Here is a 16,702-nt window from a genome sequence, read left to right on the forward strand (position 1 = left end):
TAGGCAGCACAGCCAGCTTCAATGGTCACCCACCAGCAAACCCAGGTCCTTCTCCAGAGCTGCTCCAGCAGGTCCCCCCCAGTCAAAGATGGCACTGGTGACTGTCCCTCCCCAGGGACAGGATCTGTCCTTGCCCTCTTGAACCTCCCAGTTTCCAGCCTTTAAGGTCCCCTGAAGTGCAGGATGTGTCTGGATGCTCTGCCTGGAATGTGCCCAAGGGACAATGCCCCACTTGTGGCCATCATGGCAACATTGAGAGGGGTCTGGTGCAGATTTTGTTGCTGAATTGGTGAAAACCAGCCCAAATCACCAACTTCAAATTGACAACTGAGGCTATAACACCAGAGCTGTGCCTGGCCATCCATTAGCTGACCCTGGGAACATCCAATCCTGTCTCAGACAGAGATTCCTCTCCCCTATTATGCTTGGAATGAAATGTGTCTGAGGATCTTCCCTTGGGAAGGGGTTCTTCCCAAGGATCCTCCTTGAGGCTGAGAGAAAGAGACCATCCCAAGATTGCTGTTGTGGGGAGTGACATCGAGCCCTGTTTAGCAATTTTCTCTCTTTGCTGGCTTTGTCAGAATTATTTAATGGAATTTTTTTGATAGATTTTTTATTAGAATTGCTTTGCACAAGGGCCTTGGTGGCCACACTGGCCAGGGAGCCTGTGGTAGCCTTGGGGCTGAGGGAGTCTTGGTGATCATGGTGGCCACAGCTGCCACAGTGACCACAGTGACCTTGGTGACCTTGATGGCCTCATTGCTCAGAGGATCCCGGTGGCCACTGCCAAGGCTGTGGTGGCCAGGAGGAGTCCTCTGAGGTGGAAAGGAGTCCTGGGGACACTCTAACCTGAGGGAAAAAGAGGAGAATCAGTGGGGCCGTGGGGGTAGTGAGAGGGTCAGGGATAGCCATAATGGGGGATTAAGGGTGACAGGAGAGCTGGGGGCATGAGTGTGACAGGTGACAGGGTGTCAGGAGGGGCACAGGGGGGTACAGGGGCCAGGGAGATCAGGGAAATCATGGTGGGCTTAGAGGGCCATGGGGGGTTACAGGGGGTTACAGGGTTTCAGGGAGTGCCATGTAAAGGTCCTGGCCCACCCATGTTCTGTACACAGGGCCCATCCCCAGAGCACTGCCTTTATCAGAGAGGGACAGGGTTGGTACACTGTGGAGGTCCCTGTCCCTTGTCCCTGTCCCTTTTCCCCTGGCATGGGTGTTCCTGTCCGTGTTCCCTCCCAGAAGTGGGGGTCCCTATCTCTGTTCCCTGTCATGGATGTTCCTGTGCCTGTGCCCACAATGGGTGTCCCCAGAATAGGTGCCACCAGCCCAGGGTATCCTTGTCACCACACACACTGTGAGTGTCCCTGTCCCCCATCCCCAGTCAGTGTCATTGTCCCCTGTGCCTTATCATGGCTGTCCCCATCCCCCCTGGCTGTCCTCTGTGTTGTTACCTTGAAGCCACTCGCAGTTGTATTTGCTGTAGGTCCCAGTGGACTGGAGCTGGATCTGTGTCTTGTCCCCTTCCTGGGCATATTGGGTGACCTTGAAGGTCTCAAAGGGTGGGATCAGCACGATTTTAGGTTCCGGATGTTTGCTAAAAAGCGTGACATCCACACCATGGCATGTGTGCACCTCGAGTATTGTGGTGTTGGAGCACTCGCCAGTTTGATTGCTCAGGAACACTGGCATGAAATGACCAAACCGGATGGTGTCACCATGCTGTGCCGCAAACCGGGTGCCACACACCATCAGGAACGCGTCCCGACACTGCCCGTTCTGAGCGTCCCTCAGCGTGGCCAGGGCATCAGTCAGCAGGAAATGCAGCGTTTTGAAGTGGAAGTTGTCTCGGTATTCCTGTCGGGAATGCCCAACCATGTGCAGGGCATCATTGAATTTTGTGTGGTCAGTCATTGTGAAGGCCATGATGGCGGTGGCCTGGTCTGGGGACAGAGGGGACTCAGGGGGGCCCCGACTCTGCCACTCAGCTGCAGCCTTTACCCAAACCTCAGCAAACTCCTTGTTCTGCTCAAACTCGGAGCTGTTGAGGGCCGGCAATGCCTCCTTCATGGCAGGGCCGCAGCCCTGGTACTGGTCATCAAAGGAGTCTGGGGCCATGTCCAGAGGGATCACATCGACAGCCGTGGTGGCCATGGCCATTGCCAGCAGTGCCAGGGTCTGAGCCAGGGGGGCCATGGCAGGGAGAGGCCACAGGGCCCGGTGTGGACACTGGCGGACACAGAGGGGACACAGGGGAGACACAGGGAGGGTTCATCAGTGAGGGACTGGGGAGGGGAGTGGGGTCAGCAGGGGAGTGGGGTCAGGGGGAAGAAAGGCACTCCTGCCCAGCCATCCCCTGCACATGTCTGGGTTCCCTGACCCCAAATCCTGGGATTACTTATGCCTCCCCAACATCCCCCAGCCCCAGGGTCCCCAGTCCACAGCACCATCACCCCCAGAAGCCCAATCCTACTCCCATGACTACAAGTCCCCTCAGCCTCAGCAGAATCCCAACCCAAATCCTGGGGTCACTCCCTGAGATCCTCAGTGTCCCTCTCCATTGGTCCCCAGACCCCACTCCTACTCCCATTCCCCAGTTCCTTTGGTATCACCCCAGGACATCAACCCAAATCCAGGCACCACCCTCTGCCCCCACAGTGTCTCCCAGCCCCCCATCACCGCAATCCCACCACACTCTCACCATCCTGTGTCCCCCCTCATTTTCCCCCAGAGCGCCCCATTACCCCAATCTCAGACCTGTGACTCCCTCAGTATACCCCCATGTCTGCAATCCCATTCCCTCAATCCCGTCTGCTCCCAAAGAGTCCCCCCAGTGTCCCCCCAGCCCCAATACCAAAATCAGGCAGAGTGAACTCCCGGATGGATCTGGAGATAGCAGAAAGCTGGAATTCCTTATCAGCTCAGACTCACAGCAGATCTCTCCTGGTCCTGCACATCAGGGGGGCACTTTGCCATGGGGTATTTATTCACCTTATTTATAAATATTCATGGAAATGTGAGCCTTATCTAATACAGAAACAGCACTTTTCCCGTAAATCATTTGCATTGATCCACCTCCTCCTGCAAGTCCTTTTATTGTCCTGGAGAGTCGTAAAAATGGGGCTTCTGGGGCTCATTTTCACCAAATACTGTGATATCAAATCACCTATCCTGGAACAATTTCTTTGCACAGGTGCTGTCGTTTCCTGTTAGAGAACTTGCCAAAACCCCTCTGGAGTTCCCTTTATCTGTTTCTCCATGGGTTCTAGCTGTGATTTTCATCTTGTGCGCACAGCACTCGATCCTTTTATCAGGATTATTATTCCTGCCGTTTGTCTTCAGGCTCTGTCCAGCACCTTCAGGGGAAGGGAAAATTTCCATTCTCTGTGTTATTTGTCACTTTGTGACAGAAATGCTCCAGTCCAGTCATCATCCATGCTGCCACCCAGGATCTCCAGGTCTTTCCTGTCCTGAGGAGCCCAGAATGGGAATGAGCACTGGGCAGAACTGGACATGGCACTGGGCATAGCTGGACATGGCATTGGGCAGAGCTGCACAGAGAGCTGGACAGAGCTGGACACTGGGCAGAGCTGGACACAGCCCTGAGCAGAGCTGGAAATGGCGCTGAACAGAGTTGGGCACAGCACTCCTGATGTGCCTCACTGGGCAGGGAGAGGGGCACGATCACTCCCTGACTTCCTGGCCTCACTCCTCTGAGTGCCCCCCAGATCTCTCCTGGCCCCAGGCCACATGGCCAGCTCCATTGGTCACCCAGAAGCACCCCCAGGTCATTCCCCAGAGCTGCTCCAGCAGGTCCCCACCAGCCAGGCAGGGCACTGGGGCTAAATTGGACTAAAACCAGCCCAAATCACCAACCCTGAACTGACAACTGAGGCTGAAGTACTAGAGCTGGGCCTGGCCATCCATCAGCTGACCCTGGCAATGCCCAGTCCCCTCTCAGGCAGAAATTCCTCTCCCCTATTCTTACTTGGGATGAAATGTCTCCGAGGTTCCTCCCTCAGGAAGGGGATGCTCCCCAAGCATCCTCCTGAAAGTTGAGAGAAAGAGACGCTCCCACAAGTGTTGGCATGGAGAGTGACATTGAGCCCTGGGTAGGAATTGTCACTTTTGAATGGCTCTGTCAGAATTACTTCATGGAATTGTTTTGGAAGAATTATTTAATGGAGTTGTTTTGATAGAATCATGTAACAGAATTGATTTGACAGAATAATTTACTAGAATGTGAATTGACCAAACCAGACCCTCTGGCCACACCATGCCTGGAACCGGATATCATGCACACCCCGGAACACGTGGTGACACTGCCCATTCTGAGCATGCCTCAGTGTCACCAGGGCCTGGGTCAGCAGGAAATGCAGCGTTTTGAAGTGGAAGTTGTTCCAGTATTCATGGCAGGAGCTCCCAGCTGCACACACGGCTGCATTGAACTCCTTGTAAATGTCCTTTGTTGTGTAGGCCACGAGAGCAACGGCCTGGGCTGGGGACGCCAGAGGGGACACAGGGGGAGCCCCGCTTGTGCCACTCAGCCTCGGCCTTCACCCAGGTCTGGGTGCACAGAGGATTCACCTGGAACTCAGAGTGGCTGAGGGCCGGCAATGCCACGATCACGGCAGGCCTGCAGCCACCCCGGTACTGGTCATGAAAGGAGTCCTGGGCCATGTCCAGGGGCACCACCTTGATGGCTGCAGTGGTCACAGTCATTGCCAGCAGTGCCAGGGTGCGAGCCAGGAGGGCCATGGCAGGGAGGTTACTGGGAGCAGTGTGGGACACTGGGGGACAAAGTGGGCCACACTGAGGGGACACTGAGGACACACGGGGGTACATGGGAAGGGCTCCTCTGTGAGGGGCTCAGCATGGCCCCTGAGCTCCAAGCAGATGAACTTTAGAACAGTGGCCATTTATCCTCATTTCCTAGGAGGCCGTGGATATTATCCTTTTGTTCTCCTATGCAGTGAGTCTCTTCATCAGGGTCAAGGTTGTATCTGGTAAGTTTTCCTTGCTTGTGATCTGTGCTCCATATATTTTGTCCTGTACTTAGAGGATAACCAGTAATAGTTTTAATAAGATAATTGCCTCACAGATGGGAACTGCTTTAACATCAAGGTACACAAACTCTTTGCATAAAGAACCGAGAAGGGGAAGATGTGGAAGACCAGACCGCTACAGAAGCTCAGCTGGGGAGCATGGCAGACCTTGTGGCCCTGGTAGAGTGAAGACTGTGGGAGAGAAAAACTCAAGGCAAGAACAGAAGTGATGACGTCATGTCTGATCACTCTGCCCATCATGTCTGGACACTTCTGACCATCACGATGAGCACTCTGGCCAGAGAAGAGATGACAGCCATGTTGCTGGTGAAAGAGATAACAAGGACATTACCAGTGTAAGAAGGATAATGGAGAATACTGTGTTTCTAAGGGGACTGCCGCACAGGTGTCCGAGTAGAAAACTCTGTACAAACATAGTGAGCTATAAATCCTGGTAAACTGGTGTAATAAACGGCTTTGCTTTGATGGCATTGCAGAGTCCGTGTCTCTCAATCCCCGCACACCTCCTGCTCAGTCCCAATCCCGATCCTGTGTTTACACTTCCAATGTCCCCCTGGTGCTCCCCAGGATCTCATTTCTGCTTCCAGATTTTGTAGCCCTCTTGTGACCCCAGGTTGCTCAGGAACCTCACCCAAATTCCTTAAGCCACTCTGTCCCCGCTCCTGCCCAAGTCCACCTTGGCCCTCTCCCAGACCCCAGTCCCACTCCCAGTCCCATTAACTATTTCACGTCACCCCAGGACCACAATCCAAATTTGTGGATGAACCCCTGACCCTACAATGTCAGCCTGGAGACCTTCCTGCCCCCCATTCCACAACTGTAACACACAACCCCAGTCCCATGTCCCTTCACACGTGTCCCCTGGAGTGCCCCACAACCACCGATATCGAAACCAGCCAGAGTGAACTCCCTGATGGAACTGGAGGAAGCAGAAAGATGGAATTCTTGTTTAATTCAGACTCACAGCAGATCTCTCCTGGTCCTGCATATCAGGGGAGAATTTGCCACACAGATTCTATCCCTCTTAATTATAAATATTCATCAAAATGGGCTTCGTGGCTAATACAAAACCAGCACATTTCCCATTAATAATTGACATGGCTCTGGCTGTTTTGGGAAATAATTTTTATTGTCCTACAGGGTCATAAAAATGGGGTGTTAGGATGTGGGTTTCACTAGGTGCCCCAATATCTCAGATGACCTTGTCTCAAACTTTCACTTTTGCAGGGACTGCTCCTTCTGTATTACAGATCTTGCCAAAAAACCCTCATTGGAGTGTCCTTTATCTCTTTCTCCACAGGTTCCAGCAACATTAGCTCTTCTTTGTGCACATTTTTACATTCTTTTACTGTTTTTTATTTGTTCTTCTTAAAGCCTTATGCAGCACCTTCAGGAGAACTCAAACTTTCTATTCTCTCTCTTCTTGCTCAGCCCCAATGACCCCAGTCCCACAGTCCCATGTCCCCACAAAGTCACCCAGTCCCACTCCCCACTGCTCACTGAGTTGCTGCCACACCTCAGATACCACTTGGGCTCCCCTATCAGATGCCATCCCTGCAGGCACCTTGAGCCTGGGGATGGATCTCTTGGAGGAGTGCCTGGGTGACTTCCCTGGCCTTGCTGGTGTGGCAGGAGAAGTTCTGGACCCCAAAAAAGGAATTCACCAACACCAGGAGATATCTGAGCCCATTTTGAATTCAAAATCATCCCCTCCAGGCATCACTGAAAGTGGAAACACTCCTGGGGAGAACTGGCAAATGGATTTTCTGAGCTTCCACATCTACATAGGCTCAGTTATCTCCTGGTATTTGTGGACCATTTTTTGGGGTCCAGAACTTCTTCTGCCACACCAAAAGGCCAGGGAAATCACCCAGGCACTCCCGCAGGAGATCATCCCGTGGCTCAAGGTGCCTACAGGGATGGCATCTGATAGGGGACCCCATTTGGTATCTGAGGTGTGGCAGCAGCTCAGTGAGCAGTGGGGAGTGGGACTGGGAGGAACTGGAGGAACATGGAACAGTGGGATTGGGGTCATGGGGGCTGAGCAATAGGAGAGAGAATAGAAAGTTTCAGATCCCTTAATGGTGCTGGATAGGGCTTAAAGAAGAAACAGCAAAAAACAATAAAAAGATGTAAAAGTGTGCACACAGAAGAGCCAAGTTTGCTGGAACCTGTGGAGAAAGAGATAAAGGGCACTCCAGTGAGGGGTTTGTGGCAAGATCAGTTACAGAAAAAGAGCACTGCCAGCCCAAAACGAAAGTTTGAGTCAAGGTCATCTGAGATATTGGAGTACTGAGTGAAACCCACATCCTAACACCCCATTTTTATGACCCTGCAGGACAATAAAACATATTTCCTAAAAGAGTCAGAGCAACGCAGATTAGTTACTGGAAATGTGCTGGTTTTGTTTTAGCTAAGAAGCGCATTTTGATGAATATTTATAGTTAGGATGGATAGATTCTGTGTGGCAATATCCCCCCTGATGTGCAGGACCAGGAGAGATCTGCTGTGAGTCCCAGCTGACAAAGAATTCCATCTTTCTGCTTCCTCCAGTTCCATCAGGGAGTTCACTCTGTCCAATTTTGATATCGGTGGTTGTGGGGACTCCAGGGGACACTTGTGGAAGGACATGGGACTGGGATTGTAGAGTGGGGACATGGAGGGTCTCCAGGCTGACATTACAGGGTCAGGGCTTGGTCCCTCAATTTGGGTTGTGGTCCTGGGGTGACGTGAAATTGTTAATGGGACTGGGAGTTGGACTGGGGTCGGGGAGAGGGCCAAGGTGGACTTGGGCAGGGGCGGTGACAGGATGGCTTAAGGAATTTGGGTGAGGTTCCTGAGCAGCCTGGGGTCACAAGAGGGCTACAAAGGTCTGGGAGCAGAAATGAGATCCTGGGGAGCACCAGGGGGACACTGGAAGAGTAAACAGAGGATTGGGATTGGGACTGGGCAGCTGGTGTGCGGGGATTGAGAGACAGGGACTCTGCAATGCCAGCAAATCAAAGCTATTTATTGCACCAGTTTACCAGGATTTATAGCTCACCATGTTTGTACGAAGTTTTCTACTTGGACCCCTTTGCCCCAGTCCCCTTAGAAACACAATATTCTCCATTATCCTTCTTACACTGGTAATGTCCTTGTTATCTCTTTCACCAGCAACATGGCTGTCATCTCTTCTCTGGCCAGAGTGCTCAGCGTGATGGTCAGAAGTGTCCAGACATGATGGGCAGAGTGATCAGACATGACGTCATCACTTCTGTTCTTGCCTTGAGTTTTTCTCTCCCACAGTCTTCACTCTACCAGGGCCACAAGGTCTGCCATGCTCCCCAGCTGAGCTTCTGTAGCGGTCTGGTCTTCCACATCTTCCCCTTCTCGGTTCTTTATGCAAAGAGTTCCTGTACCTTGATGTTAAAGCAGTTCCCATCTGTAAGGCAATTATCTTATTAAAACTATTACTGGTTATCCTCTAAGTACAGGACAAAATATATGGAGCACAGATCACAATCAAGAAAAACTTACCAGATACAACCTTGACCCTGATGAAGAGACTCACTGCATAGGAGAACAAAAGGATAATATCCACGGCCTCCTAGGAAATGAGGATAAATGGCCACTGTTCTAAAGTTCGTCTGGTTGGAGCTCAGGGGCCATGCTGAGCCCCTCACAGAGGAGCCCTTCCCATGTAGCCCCGTGTGTCCTCAGTGTCCCCTCAGTGTGTCCCACTTTGTCCCCCAGTGTCCCACATTGCTCCCAGTAACCTCCCTGCCATGGCCCTCCTGGCTCGCACCCTGGCACTGCTGGCAATGACTGTGACCACTGCAGCCATCAAGGTGGTGCCCCTGGACATGGCCAGGACTCCTTTCATGACCAGTGCCGGGGCTCCAGGCCTGCCGTGATCGTGGCATTGCCGGCCCTCAGCCACTCTGAGTTCCAGGTGAATCCTCTGTGCACCCAGACCTGGGTGAAGGCCGAGGCTGAGTGGCACAAGCGGGGCTCCCCCTGTGTCCCCTCTGGCGTCCCCAGCCCAGGCCGTTGCTCTCGTGACCTACACAACAAAGGACATTTACAAGGAGTTCAAGGAAGCCGTGTGTGCAGCTGGGAGCTCCCGCCATGAATACCGGAACAACTTCCACTTCAAAACGCTGCATTTCCTTCTGACCCCGGCCCTGGTGACACTGAGGCATGCTCAGAATGGGCAGTGTCACCACTTGTTCCAGGGTGTGCATGGTGTCTGGTTCCCTGCATGGTGTTGCCAGAGGGTCTGGTTTGGTCAATTCACATTCTAGTAAATTATTCTGTCAAATCAATTCTGTTACATGATTCTATCAAAACAACTCCATTAAATAATTCTTCCAAAACAATTCCATGAAGTAATTCTGACAGAGCCCTTCAAAAGTGACAATTCCTACCCAGGGCTCAATGTCACTCTCCATGCCAACACTTGTGGGAACGTCTCTTTCTCTCAGCTTTCAGGAGGATGCTTGGGGAGCATCCCCTTCCCGAGGGAGGAACCTTGGAGACATTTCATCCCAAGTATGAATAGGGGAGAGGAATTTCTGCCTGAGAGGGGACTGGGCATTGCCAGGGTCAGCTGATGGATGGCCAGGGCCAGCTCTGGTACTTTACGAGCAGTTGTCAGTTCAGGGTTGGTGATTTGGGCTGGTTTTAGCCCAATTTAGCCCCAGTGCCTTGCCTGGCTGGTGGGGACCTGCTGGAGCAGCTGTGGGGAATGACCTGGGGGTGCTGCTGGGTGACCAATGGAGCTGGTCATGTGGCCTGGGGCCAGGAGAGATCTGGGGGGCACTCAGAGGAGCAGGGCCAGGAAGTCAGGGAGTGATCGTGCCCCTCTCCCTGCCCAGTGAGGCACATCAGGAGTGCTGTGCCCAACTCTGTTCAGCGCCATTTCCAGCTCTGCTCAGGGCTGTGTCCAGCTCTGCCCAGTGTCCAGCTCTGTCCAGCACTGTATGCAACTCTGCCCAATGCCATGTCCAGCTCTGCCCAGTGCCATGTCCAGTTCTGCCCAGTGCTCTTTCCCATTCTGGGCTCCTGAGGACAGGAAAGACCTGGAGATCCTGGATGGCAGCATGGATGATGACTGGACTGGAGCATTTCTTTCACAAAGTGACAAATAACACAGAGAATGGAAATTTTCCCTTCCCCTGAAGGTGCTGGACAGAGCCTGAAGACAAACTGGCAGGAATGATAAAAGGATGGAGAGGTGTGCATACAAGATTAAAATCACGGCTAGAACCCATGGAGAAACAGACAAAGGGAACTCCAGAGGGGTTTTGGCAAGTTCTCTAACAGGAAACAACAACACCTGTGCAAAGAAATTGTTCCAGGAAAAGAGCCTTTGATATCAAAGTATTTGGTGAAAATGAGCCCCAGAAGCCCCATTTTTACAACTCTCCAGGACAATAAAAACTTGTAGGAGGAGGTGGATCAATGCAAATGATTTACGGGAAAAGTACCGTTTCTGTATTAGCTAAGGGAGACATTTTCATGAATATTTATAAATAAGGTGAATAAATACCCCATGGCAAAGTGCCCCCCTGATGTGCAGGAGATCTTCTGCGAGTCTGAGCTGATAAGGAATTGCAGCTTTCTGCTATCTCCAGATCCATCCGGGAGTTCACTCCGACTGATTTTGGTATCGGGGCTGTGGGGACTCTGGGGGGACTCTTGTGGGGGGGACAAGGGATTGAGGGAATGGGATTGCAGACATGGGGGTATACTGGGGGAGTCACAGGTCTGGGATTGGTGTCCTGGGGAGCTCTGGGGGACAGTGACGGGGGGCACGGGATGGTGAGAGTGGGATTGGGGTGATGGAGAGGTTGGAAGACACAGTGGGGGGCAGAGGGTGATGCCTGGATTTGGGTTGATGTCCTGGGGTGACACCAAAAAAAGTGGGGAAGGGGAGTGGGATTGGGGTGTCGGGACCGGCCAAGGGGGACACTGGGGAGTGACCCCAGGATTTGGGTCTGGATCCTGCAGGGGCTGAGGGGATTTGTAGTCATGGGAGTAGGATTGGGCTTCTGGGGTTGATGGTGCTGTGGACTGGGGACCCTGGGGCTGGGGGATGTTGGGGAGGCATAAGTAATCCCAGATTTTGGGGTCAGGGAACCCAGACATGTGCAGGGGATGGCTGGGCAGCAGTGCCTCCCTTCCCCCTGACCCCACTCCCCTGCTGACCCCACTCCCCTCCCCAGTCCTTCACTGATGAACCCTCCCCATGTCTCCTCTGTGTCTCCTCTGTGTCCCCTTTGTGTCCTCCAGTGTCCACACCGGTCCCTGTGGCCTCTCCCTGCCATGGCCCCCCTGGCTCAGACCCTGGCACTGCTGGCAATGGCCATGGCCACCATGGCTGTCGATGTGATCCCTCTGGACATGGCCCCAGACTCCTTTGATGACCAGTACCAGGGCTGCGGCCCTGCCATGACGGAGGCATTGCCAGCCCTCAACAGCTCCGAGTTTGAGCAGAACAAGGAGTTTGCTGAGGTTTGGGTAAAGGCTGCAGCCGAGTGGCAGAGGCAGGGACCCCCTGAGTCCCCTCTGTCCCCAGACCAGATGATCGCAACCATGGCCTTCGCAATGGATGGCCTCCACAGTGTGTTCAATGATGCCGTGCGCATGGCTGGTCGCTCCCACCAGGAATACCGGGACAATTTCCACTTCAAAACACTCCATTTCCTGCTGACCCAGGCCATGGCAACAATGCGGAACAGTCTGCAAGGGCAGTGTTATGATGTGTTCCAGCCGGTGTGTGGGATCTGGTTCAATGCACAGCATGGTGATACAGTACGGTTTGGTCAATTCATGCCAATATGGGAGACCAAACAGCCTGTAGAGTGCTCTGGGAAGGAGACGATGTTCCAGGTGCAGACGTGCCATGCTGTGCCTGTTGGCTTTAAAATCGGAGATTCTAGAATTGACGTGCTGATAATCCCACCATTTGAGACCTTTGAGGTCGTTGAAGTCGGCCAGAGAGGGGACACGGCACACATCCAGCTCCGTTCCACCGGGACCTTCAGCAAATACAACTGCGAGTGGCTGCGAGGTGATTGCACAGGGGACAGCCTGGGGTGATGGGGACACGCACTGTGGCCATTGGGACACCCATGACAGGTCACAAGGGACAATGACATTCACTGGGGATGGTGCAGGGACAGCCACTATGAGCGGGGAAACAAGGATACCCTGGGCTGGGGACACCTATTCTGGGGACACCCTTGTGGGCATGGGGACAAGAATGTCCATGACAGGGAACAGGGATAGGTATCCCCACTTCTGGGAGGGAACAGGGACAGGAACACCCATGCCAGGGGACAAGGGAGAGAGACAGGGACCTCCACAGTGTACCAACCCTGTCCCTCTCTGATAAAGGCAGTGTTGTGGGGATGGGCCCTGTGTGCAGAACATGGGTGGGCCAGGACCTCCACATGGCACTCCCTGAAACCCTGTAACCCCCTGTAACCCCCCATGGAAATCCCTGAATACCCCTGACACCCGGTCACCTCTAAGCCCACCATGACTCTCCTGACCTCCCTGGCCCCTGTACCCCCCCGTGTCCCTCCTGACACCCTGTCACCTGTCACACTCATGCCCCCATCTCTCCTGTCACCTTTAATCCCCAATTATGGCTATCCCTGACCCTCTCACTACCCCCATGGCCCCACTGATTCTCCTCTTTTTCCCCCAGGTTAGAGTGTCCCCAGGGCTCCTTTCCACCTCAGAGGACTCCTCCTGGCCACCACAGCCTTGGCACTGGCCACCATGATCCTCTGAGCAATGAGGCCATCAAGGTCACCAAGGTCACTGTGGTCACTGTGGCAGCTGTGGCCACCATGATCACCAAGACTCCCTCAGCCCCAAGGCTACCACAGCCTCCCTGGCCAGTGTGGCCACCAAGGCCATTGTGCAAAGCAATTCTAATAAAAAATCTATCAAAAAAACTCCATTAAATAATTCTGACAAAGCCAGCAAAGGGAGAAAATTCCTAAACAGAGCTCGATGTCACTCCCCTCACCAACAATCATGAGAACATCTCTTTCAGCCTAGAGGAGGATCCTTTGGGAGCATCCCCTTCCCAAAAGAGGAACCTCAAAGGCATTTCATTTTCAGCAGAAATCGGGGAGAGGAATCCCTGTTTGAGAGGGGACTGGACATTCCCAGGGTCAGCTGATGAATGGCCAGGCCCAGCTCTGGTGCTTCAGCATCAGTTGTCAATTCAGAGTTGGTGATTTGGGCTGGTTTTAGCCCAATTCTGCACCAAAATCAGTGCCAGACTTCTCCCAATGCAGCCCTGATAGCTGCAAAAGGGGCGTTTTCCCTTGGCCACATTCCAGGCAGAGTATCCTGACACATCCCGCACTTTAGAGGAACATTAAAGCCTGGAAACTGGGAGGTTCAAGAGGGCAAGGGCAGGTCCTGTCCCTGGGGAGGGACAGTCACCAGTGCCATCCCTGACTGGTGGGACCTGCTGGAGCAGTTCTGGAGAAGAATCTGGGGTTGCGGGTGGGTGACCTGTGAAGCTGGCCATGTGGCCTGGGGCCAGGAGGGATCCAGGGGGTATCAGGAGGGGTGAGGCCAGGAAGTCAGGGAGTGATTGTGCCCCTCTGTCCTTCCCCTTGTGGCACATCGGGAGTGCTGTGTCCAGCTCTGTCCAGTGCAGTGTCCCTTTCTGGGCTGCTCAGGACCCAGTCCTGGTCTCAGGGATGACACTGCCTGAGCTGGGAGGTTGGGCCAGGTGCCCACTCTGGGTCCTTCCAGCCTGACCTATTCTGGGATTTGGGGATTCTGGCAGTTGCGGTTCAGGAATTGACCACAGGAGGGCAGCAGTGAGCATGGGAAATCAGCGTCACTGCGCATGCGCCGCCCCCAGCTGCAGTTCCGGGTGCCAACAGCAGGCGGCAGCACGAGCTGCTGGCGCTGCCGAGCGCCCGCCCCGCCCCATCCCGGCCCCGGGGGCTCTGCAATGGTTTGGAATGGAGCGACCTTAAAGCCCGTCTGGTGCCAGCCCTGCCATGGGCAGGGACATCTTCCCCTGGGCTGCGCTGTTCATGGCCCTGAACAACCTGGCCTTGGACCATTCCAGGCATGGGGTAGCCACAGCTTTGCTGTAGATGGGTAACATGATGATTGGCACTCACAATGAAGGGATGAATATTGCATTTGTATGTTAAGAGAAGTTTTGTTGATTTGTGGTTATGTTTTTGTAATTTGTTGATTGGACACCCTCGGTTCTCCTCACAGCCCCCTTTCCCCAACCCATATTGTTTCTAACCGACAGCATTGGTTTTCAGTGTAGGTTTCAGCATTGGATGTCAGGTTCATGTGGAGGGAGGGTGTGTACTGTGCCCCTTGCATGGGGCAGCTGGGAATGGGAGAAGTTGTTGCTGGGGATGTGTGGCATGGCAACACCTCACCTCCAATCAGATTGCAGGAAGGTCTCCACCAATGGACAGCAAGGAAGAGTCAACTGGCAGATTTTGGGTGGGGCAAGGGATTTATAAGGAAAGTGTTTCAATATGTTTGACTGCTTATGAATATGTATTTGGCTGATGCAACCCCCCAGGAGTATAAAAGGCAGAGCCGCCATTTTGTGGCACTTGGCCACACTCCCGGTGCTATCCCTTTTTCCTTATTCAGTCCTTTTCTTGTGTTGTTGCAGTTTAATAAACCTTTAAAAATTAAAGTGAGCGGTCGTTTCTCACAGTCACTGTGGTTTCCATTACCACCAAGGCCTCCATGACCCCCAGAAAAGAGAGGTCACCAAGGTGCCATGGCCACCCCTGATATTACCCCAGGAGGAAAAGAGAAAAACAGGAAAAGAGAATGGAAGACAAATCAAATCTATTGTCTCTTTGCAAATATTAAGATGAATGCTACATGTATATGTTCAAATATCTTTGCTTTTATTTCTGCTATTAACAAAAGGTTAGACATAGTAGTAGTGGTAGCTGATATTGTCACCAGTGAACTGTCTGTTTGGTGGGGATAACATCCAGTGAACATGTCATGAGGACCCTGCTGTTGAAATGCCAACTTTCAGCGTCTGCTGTCCGAAGAAAGTATGGACCAAGGCCCAGACTGGAAGTGATAAAGAGAAGGAGTCAAAACCGCAGCCAAGAAGCAGGCATGCTCTAAAAAAGGCTGACCCAAGGAAGGGCCATGTTTAATAGTTCCTGGAATATGGAAACTAGTTTATGGAACTATCTGGATATGCATAACGGTCTAGGAATATGCAATCCCAGTCCCATGTCCCTCCACAAGTGTCCCCTGGAGTCCCCCCAGCCACCAATATAGAAATTGGCCAGAGTAAACTAACTCATGGAACTGGAGGTAGCAGAAAGCTGGAATTCTTTATCAGCTCACACTCACAGGAGATCTCTCCTGGTCCTGCACATTAGGGGGGACTTTGCCACATAGAATCTATCCATCCTAATCATACATATTTATCAAATTGGGATTCTTAGCTAATACAAAACCAGCACATTTCCCATAAATAATTGGCATGGCTCTGCCTCTTTTGGGAAATAATTTTTATTGACCTGGAGGGTCATAAACTGGGGTATAAGGTTGTGGGTTTCACTGAGTGCCCCAATATTCCAGATGACCTTGACTCAAACTTTCACTTTTGCAGGCATTGCACCTGCTGTGTTACAGATCTTGCCAAAACCCCCTCACTGCAGCTCCCTTTATATCTTTCTCCACAGGTTCCAGCAACCTTTGCCCTTCCGTGCCCTCACTTTTACATCATTTTATTGTTTTTTGCTAGTTCTTCTTAAAGCCTTATCCATCATCTCCTGGGGATCTGAAACTTTCTATTCTCTCTCTTATTGCTCAGCCCCCTCAACCCCAATCCCACCATCCCTTGTCCCCCAAGTTTCCCCCAGTCCCACTCCCCACTGCTCACTGAGTTGCTGCCACACCTCAGATACCAGTTGGGCTCCCCTATCAGATGCCATCCCTGCAGGCACCTTGAGCCTGGGGATGATCTCTTGGGGGAGTGCCTGGGTGACTTCCCTGGCCTTGCTGGTGTGGCAGGACAAGTTCTGGACCCCCAAGAAGTGATCCAGCAACACCAGGAGATACCTGAGCCCATGTAGGCGTAGTAGTCCAGAAAATTTGCCAGTACTCCCCAGGAGTGTTTCCTCTTCCAGTGATGCCTGGAGGTGATGGTTTTCAATTCAAAGGGTTTTTTGAAATCGTCCCTGGCATTGCTCTGTAACAGACCTGACAGATTTGTCCTGTGGACACTGAGGATCTGAGGCCACAGACGGGACCCCATCTCATCAATTCCCCAGAGCTTTGCTGGTGCTTTTCTCCTTTACAAATTGCTGCAGCAGGTGGGGAATTCCTGACCTGGTTATTGGGAGTAACCTCTCACCTACCCAGCCACCCTCTTTATTCTGGGCTTTTAGATAAGCTGCCAATTTTCAATCTGCACAACTCTCTCCAAGCCTCACCTCTGCCAGTGAAATTCCTTTCTTGGGAATTAACACCAGGATGCTTTGTTGTGGAACCTCTCATGCAGCTTTATTGCAAGTCTATTTCCAACGGGGATTTGTCAATCCCCAGGCTGGTGCACCCTGTATTGTAGTACGGCCACTTCCTTGGGCAGCTGGGAGGAATCCAGA

At 52.6% G+C, this 16,702-nt stretch overlaps 1 protein-coding gene across 1 annotated transcript in view; it reads right to left on the reverse strand.

Moving 5' to 3' along the window:
- Positions 1 to 844: 844 nt before the first annotated feature.
- The window catches only part of LOC139585430 (erythroblast NAD(P)(+)--arginine ADP-ribosyltransferase-like), a 53,857-nt gene continuing 37,999 nt past the window's right edge, over positions 845 to 16,702 (reverse strand). Inside the window, exons 2-4 of the mRNA XM_071418184.1 lie at positions 1,452 to 2,226; positions 1,099 to 1,140; positions 845 to 849 (exon numbers count right to left, since the gene is read on the reverse strand). Coding sequence (XP_071274285.1) covers positions 845 to 849; positions 1,099 to 1,140; positions 1,452 to 2,193 — 789 coding nt within the window. The 5' untranslated portion in view covers positions 2,194 to 2,226. The remainder of the gene's footprint in view (positions 850 to 1,098; positions 1,141 to 1,451; positions 2,227 to 16,702) is intronic.

The sequence above is a fragment of the Agelaius tricolor genome, unplaced genomic scaffold (genome assembly GCF_023055355.1).
Source record: "Agelaius tricolor isolate 1412-34295 unplaced genomic scaffold, bAgeTri1.0.p SCAF_78, whole genome shotgun sequence".
NCBI classification, from domain to species: domain Eukaryota; kingdom Metazoa; phylum Chordata; class Aves; order Passeriformes; family Icteridae; genus Agelaius; species Agelaius tricolor.